The sequence below is a fragment of the Teleopsis dalmanni genome, unplaced genomic scaffold (genome assembly GCF_002237135.1).
Source record: "Teleopsis dalmanni isolate 2A unplaced genomic scaffold, ASM223713v2 unscaffolded_contig_0679, whole genome shotgun sequence".
Classification (NCBI taxonomy): Eukaryota; Metazoa; Arthropoda; class Insecta; order Diptera; family Diopsidae; genus Teleopsis; species Teleopsis dalmanni.
Window position 1 is genome coordinate 4,595 of NW_024032061.1, and position 7,549 is coordinate 12,143.

The 7,549-nt window shown below is 35.4% G+C and overlaps 1 protein-coding gene across 1 annotated transcript; it reads right to left on the reverse strand.

Moving 5' to 3' along the window:
* Positions 1 to 656: 656 nt before the first annotated feature.
* LOC119663640 lies at positions 657 to 2,407 on the reverse strand. Its single transcript, XM_038073252.1, has 2 exons — positions 1,652 to 2,407; positions 657 to 1,616 (listed from the first exon to the last, which is right to left on the reverse strand). Exons 1-2 carry the CDS (start codon positions 2,405 to 2,407, stop codon positions 657 to 659), a joined length of 1,716 nt encoding a protein of 571 aa, XP_037929180.1.
* Between the last annotated feature and the right edge of the window lie 5,142 nt (positions 2,408 to 7,549).

Here is a 7,549-nt window from a genome sequence, read left to right on the forward strand (position 1 = left end):
TCTGTGCGTCTATCATCCGCTTGGAGTAGAATCCTAATGGTTTCATTTGTTCGTTGCAAACGTGATGAATTGCTGCACCAACGGCGAAGTTACTGGCGTCTACGTTTAGAACTAAATGTGCTTCTGGTAGTGGATGTGCCAGGGTTACTGCGTCGGCTATTGCTTGCTTACATTGTTCAAATGCAGTCTCAGCTTCTTGTGTCCAGACAATAAGACTTTTGTCCTTCTTTTTGTTGCCTTTGATAACCGCTTGCAATTGACCTTGCATCACCGCTGCGTTTGGAAGAAATCGTCGATAAAAATTCAGCATGGCCAGGAATCTACGTAGTTCGTATGTTTGTACTGGCTTTTTGAATTTTGTAATGTGGTTGATTTTCTCTACTGGAGGACTAACACCATCTTTGTTTACGCGATGTCCTAGGAAGGTCACTTCGTTATTAGCGAAAACACATTTACTTACATTAATTTTTAACCCATGCTGCTGGAGGCGTTGGAATACCGTTGTGACATGTTGGTAGTGCTCTTCTTCACTGCTGGACGCGATACAAATATCGTCAATGTAGCAGACGACGAAGTCTAGACCTGAAAGAACTTGGTCCATGTAGCGTTGAAATGTCTGCGCGGCATTGCATAATCCAAATGTCATCACGTTGAATTCAAAAAGACCAAATGGCGTGATGATCGCTGTCTTTTTTGTCTTCTGCAGCTATCGGTATGTTGAAATACGCTTTTTCGATGTCTATCGTAGTGTAGATTGACTTGCCGTTGAATGTTTGTGCGAAGTCTTGGATGTGTGGGATAGGATATCGGTCTGGTAACGTTTGTGAGTTGAGTTGTCGATAATCCCCACATGGTCGCCACGTGCCGTTCTTTTTAGAAACCATATTCAACGGGCTAGCCCAATCGCTCTTCGAGTGGGTGCAAATTCCATGACTTAACATGTACTCGAATTCTTGACGAGCTATCTGTAACATACTTGGGTTCAGCCGCCGAGCGCGTGAAAAAACAGGACGTCCGCTAGTGTAAATGTGATGTTGAACCGTTGTTTTTGTTGTGTTCAACGAATTAAATGTTAGTGGTGAAGTCAGGTCCTTGAATTTGGCCAGGAGTTTCTGGTACTTGTTGTCGCTGTTGACTGAAGAAACTGGAGAGTAGGCTGCAATTTCAGCTATGCACAACGTCTGCAACTTCGTTTGATTGTCGATAATTCGCTTGTTAGCGACGTCGACCAATAAGTTGAAGTTTTTGAGGAAGTCGGCTCCTAGTATTGGCTTTGACACGTCAGCGATGGTGAAATACCAGGCGAAACTTTTCCTCAGCCCCAGATTGAGTGTCAGAAGTTTGGAACCATATGTTTTAATGTGTGATCCGTTCGCTGCAAACAGTGTACTTGTTGTGGGTTTGGATTTAGGGTTAGCGATTGCGGTTATCGGGAAAACCGAGAAATCTGCGCCCGTATCCACCAAAAATTTGTGTTGAGTCTTTTTGTCAACAATAAACAGACGGCTTGACTTATAACCACTAGCTTCATCTACCGTCTCTGACAAAGCTGTTTTTAGTTTTCCGTTGCCTTGTATTTGCAAGGCTTGGTACATTTGATTGCATTGGCACCAAACCTGTAATGGTAGAAACAAAGAGGTTGCTTACTAACCTGATTTGCAGAACGTGTGCGGATGTGCTGGACTGGATCACGATCTGGAGTTCGGAATCGAGGTCTTCTATTTGAGTATTGTCGCTGCTTTATTTCAGCCACATCTTTGCTCAGTTGTAAAACGGCGTTTTTTATGGTTTGCATTTCTTCAATTGATGATGACTGTGCTGATTGAGAATTTTTTGCACCATCTACAGTGGGTTCAGAACCATAACTCCCCATCTCCATCATTTTATCAGCTTGAAGTGCGCATTTGTCAAGATCACCGTCAGCGATGGACACAACAGCTCGCACTGCAACGGGCAAACGATCTAGCCAGAATTGTTTCAGTGCGCCGTCATTCATGGCTCCAGCTGCTAGGTCGCGCATAGTGCGAAGTAATTGTGATGGCTTGTTGTCATGCAGTTCGCACTCGAGTATGAGTCTGCGTAATTTTTTGTTTTCAGAGTCAGCAAAGTTTTGTATCAGGCGATTCCTTATTGCGTCGTATTTGTTTTGAGATGGAGGTGATCTTACAATATCCGCAACGTTTCTTAGTGTAGACCCATCTAACGACCCAATCACGTAGTCGTATTTCGTCTGGTCTTGTGTAATGCGTGCGTTGCGAAATTGCGCCTTCATCTGCAGGAAGTATAAGTCAGGGTCGCGTTTGCAAAATACCGGCGGCTGGACACCTATGCGGCAAATTTCTGCCGGTGTTGTACCATGTTGTACTGTCGTGCTGGTTGTTGCGCTGACTGCTTCGCCTTCGTTCATGATATTTCCGCTTGTTAAAGAATTTGCGTTGCGAGACTCTGTTGCTGCTACTTAGCTTTTTTACAAATTGTTGTTTTAATTCCGGCGTCACCAAATATGGTTTTAAATCCCGGAATCACGTCGGGGTCACCAATTTGTCGTTACTATAGACAATTATATTTACTTTTTTTATTTATAATATAAAATTACAATTTGCTTAATTTTTTAAATCTTCACTTATATATACTTTGCCAACAACCTTTCTCAAATCTTTTTACTTTTTCTGCTCAATCAAATTCTTTTTGTCTCCTCTTGCATTTTTCATTCTTGTCAACCTCATGTGGAACATAGGTTGACATTGGATTACAATTACAGAGTTGTATTTCTCAACTCCTTGTTAAAATTTAATTACGATCCAAATTTCCTTCATTCAGAATATAAATTCTGGTATATTATGTTTATTATACCAAGACAAAAACACTTCTTTGGTTTCATTTACGTATCATAAATACGTTTGGGTGGACACCACAAACTCTATCAGATAATTTAGTTGACTTAACAAACCGAAGTAAGATGGATTTCTCTATTTCATCTTTAAGTGATTCAGAATAAAATTGTAAAATGCCTATAAAGTTTGATAAACTTTTAGCATTACCAGTGAATTCTGGTATTACTTTTGAAGCTGCAATTAAATCGAGATTAGCCATTTTCACTTTAATATTGTCTATGGGTTTGTTTGATTGTTCTGTTATTGATTTAGGTTGCAAATATTTTTCTATCTGCTTTACTAAATCATCAAATTTCAACCTTAAATTCTTGATATCTTTGATGTCTGTATTTTCTTCTATATCTAACCAGATTTGATGTATTAAAAGTTTTGTCTTCACTATGTATTGTTTTGTGTAGACTCTATTTGGAGTTTTCTTTAAATTCTTTAATATTTTTCTTAAGTCAATTAAATCCATATGACATTAAATTTATTGCTATGCAAAGTATTTGTTAATAATATAACGAAGCAAAAATATTACAATAATTATTGTTGAAATTAGAAATGAAATTATTAGTATCATATAAATGTTTTCATTAATCTTATTATGATCTGATCTATAGTACATTATTATTTTTTTTTTATCATTTAACAACGGTTGAGAAAAAATGTTTTTTGTTTTTATATAACTTTTATTTAATTTTAATACTTAAACATTAGCATTTCTAACTGCTAGTTTTTTTATGTATTTTTTGAAATGGGAATTAATTTTTATTATTATTAGTATGCATAAAAATATAAAATTTAAATATAATATATAATTATTAGTATCATTATTTGTTGATGCTGTTGCTGCTGTTGCTGCTACGTTGCTGTTCACAATTTCCTCTTTTGATTGGGTTCCACCCATTTTTTTTTATTTTGAAGCTGCGCTATCAGATCTTCTTTAGTATTCCCTTCAGCAATTCTTATTAATCGTTTTAGATTACTTATTTCCTTTGAAGCTTTTCGCTTCTTGCCACCTCTTTTGTTTTTCTTTTTGGGTGCTTCTATTATTATCTCCTTGGTTCTTCCTATCAATACATCAATACATTGGTTACTCCCAATTATTGATAAAGTATATAATTTTTATATGTAAGATATATTCATAACATCTATCTTACTATTCTAACATATTCTATATATTTCTTATGCATTTTACTTATGCATATTATGATAAGCATTATTCATAAGGTTTTACATTTCTCTAAAGGAATTTGTGTTACTACCGTACAAATGATAAAACGTTTGGCTCGCGCATCATGTTACGAATGCACAATCATAACGGCGTGAGTCAAACAAAATTTAAAAGTGTAATATGATCAAAGTCAAAACGACAAAGCGACAAATGTGCATTCAATAAATTATGTCACAATTGTTTTGTTACTTTATGCAATGACTTGCCATATTAAACAATGATTTAGGTCATGGGCACCACAGTGTCTTTATACACGAACGGTTTTTCCGCAATATGACGTGAGGTTTGTAACGGTTTCAGCTCCCTCATCGTTGCTTTTATTACCTTTACAAACTCCGTTTGCGGTACTTGTTTGTCTTCGCCATCGAACATTTCTCCCGGCATGCGTGTGTTTGTGCCATAAACCAGCTCTGACGGTGTCACTTGTAGGTCTTCTTTATATGCTGATCTTAGCCCCATAATTACTAAGGGCAAAGTCCTCTTTCATTCCATATTAGACATACACTTCAGTGCCGTTTTTAAGGTACGGTGAAAACGTTCTATTAGCCCATTTGCTTGAGGATGGTACGCGGTAGTTCGGTGCCTTTCGCACCACAACATTTTTGCTAGCTCCTCGAATAGCTTGGACTCGAACTGCCGTCCTTGGTCTGTCGTAATTCTTATTGGCACGCCATAATGAGCTATCCAATCTTTTATTAATGCTTCAGCAACATTTTCTGCTGTTATTTCAGCCAACGGTAGTGCCACGGGCCATCTTGTGAATCTGTCAATGCATGTTAGACAATACCGCATACCATTGCAGAGAGGAAATGGTCCCACGATATCAATGTTATGTGCTCAAAGTGTTTAGGCAAATAAAAACGATCACTGACTAGTTTTACTGTTGCTTTTCTTCCAGGATAAGCTAAAGTATGTAATTTCTTAAGCACTTGCTTGCAAAATGCTTAGGTGATAAATGGTCTTGCCCTCTTTCCGGATACGTCACAGTATATAGAAACATTATCTAGAGGCAGATTCACCAATTTTAGCTGCAGAGATGACGATGCACGATTTTTCAACAATTCATTCGGCTCTTGATCAGTTTTCTGCGCTTCTACCAATTTACAATAATCTAATGGTCGTCTGAATTCAGTCATCACACTTTCAATTCGGGATAAAGCGTCTGCAACAGTATTTTGATCGCCTGCTATGTGCTGAATGTCTGCCGATAAAATCTAAAAGACGTAGTTAACGTTCGGAAACTTTCTCCGGTTTTTGTAGAAAAGCGAATGTGATTGGTTTGTGGTCCGTTAATATAATGCAGTTTCTGCCTTCAATCATATACCTAAAGTATTTAACCGCCATATATATTGCAAGAAGCTTTTTACCTTTTACAATAAAATCCCAATGACTGCATTTGTCCGTTCCCTAATTGCTTGACAGCTGTTCTTATTACGACGTTACTAGCGTCTACATTTATCACTGGTTTTGCATTTGGAGCAGGGTGGGCTAACATCGCAACATTTGCTAGGTCGTTTTTACACATTTCAAACGTTTTTTCAGCTTATGCGGTCCATTCAACTGGAGATTTATCGTTCTTCTTATTACCTTTTATTAACGCGGTCCATTCAACTAGAGACTTATCGTTCTTCTTATTACCTTTTATTAACGCGTGCAGGACATCTTTATTCTTTGCTGCGTGCGGGAAAAAACGTCTGTAAAAGTTTACCGAAGCGAATAATCTTCTTAAAATTTTTCATTGCTTCAACCTTCTCGGCTGTAGGACTAATTCCGTCTTTGTTAACTGTGTGCTCCAGGAAGGTAACCTCTTTCTTATAGAATGTACATTTACCCAAATTGATTTTAAGGGCATGGTCACGTAATCGCTTGTACACCTCTCTTAAGTGCTTCTCATGCTCTTCCTCATCAGCTGAAGCCACGCAAATGTCGTCTATGTACGTTACTACGTTATCTAGGTTTTTTAACACATCATTCATAACTCTTTGAAACGCTTGTGCGGCATTGCATAGATCAAAAGTCATTACGTTAAATTCATATAAACCGAATGGAGTTATTATTGCTGTCTTAGGCCTATCTTCTTCGGCAATTGGAATTTGTTTGAATGCTTTTTCTAGGTCGATAGTGGAAAAAATTTTTTTATTGTGTAATATTCGGGTAAAGTCGTGTAGGTGGGGAATTGGGTATCGGTCTGCCAGTGTTGTGGAAATGAGATTTAGGTAGTCTCCACAAGGTCGCCATTGATGCTGGACCAATGTGACTTTCCGTACTATTTTATTTAACATAACTGATTCAGTTATTTCTTTAAAGTCTTTTAGCACGTTGTGTACTGGACTAGCTGCGTAAACAGCACTAAGTTTTATGCAGTGCACCTTCTTCTTTGTACCCTCTATCTAGAGGCCTGTGATGCCGTCGCAAATTCTTTTATTTTCACTATTCGGCTAAAGTTGTTAAGAAAATCTGCTCCAATCACTGCAACTGTCTACTCAACCTTAAATTGACTTGCGTTAATTTTGTTCCGTATGCTCTTATTTTCGTTCCGTTCGCCGCATATAGGTAGTGCTGCTTGGCGATTGCATTGGCGGTTTATATCTTTTTTGGTAATATTGAAACTTCAGCTCCGGTGTCTATAAGGCAGTTTAAATTTGCATCTTTATTTTTATAACTGTGGCCCAGATAACCCATTTTATCCAATATTGATGAGTTATTATTGTTTATTATTTTATGCAGAAATTAAAAATATGTTTTTTTGTTTTGTTAACACATAAAATTTTTTTTATGATTAAAAATGTATTATTATATATATTATTAATGATTATTTATATGAAAAAAAAAATTTTTAATATAATATAAAATACATATGTAAGAATATGAAAATATTGATATTCTTGGATTTTATTAGTAAAGGAAATTTTATAAAGTTTTCTTTTTTCTTTTTAAAAAAAATCACAAATTAAAACCTTGAAAATTAGTTATGAAAAAATGAGTTTTGCTCATTAATGCATAATTATTTGACATGTATGAGCTGTGATGATCACACAGGTAAGCACAAATTTATTTTTTGCATAATAAAAAAATAATTTTTGATTTTTTTATTGTAATTACAGTTATTTTACGGTTTATGTAAGACTTTTAAATCCTTATTTCTAAGGAAAGAAATACATAATATTATAAGGAACTATCTAAATAAAATGTAAATTAGTACATAAGCACAATTGTATAAAAGAAATTCCATCAAATTTTCATGTATTTTATATTATATTAAACATTTTCATATATATAATTTTTTAAATATAAATAATAAATATAAGTTATTTAAAATGAGAATTTTGTGTTTAATATAAATAATATTTAATAATAAAATATTTACTAAAAATATATATAATAATACATTTTCAATAATAAAATAAATTTTATTTTATAAAATAAAACAAAAAAAAAA

Bases quoted from the DNA above. Each gene is read 5' to 3' on its own strand.
- LOC119663640 (XM_038073252.1), bottom strand. From the start codon at position 2,407: ATGAACGAAGGCGAAGCAGTCAGCGCAACAACCAGCACGACAGTACAA. The intron at 1,617-1,651 runs GTTAGTAAGCAA...CTACCATTACAG, and splicing joins GCACACGTTCTGCAAATCAG to GTTTGGTGCCAATGCAATCA.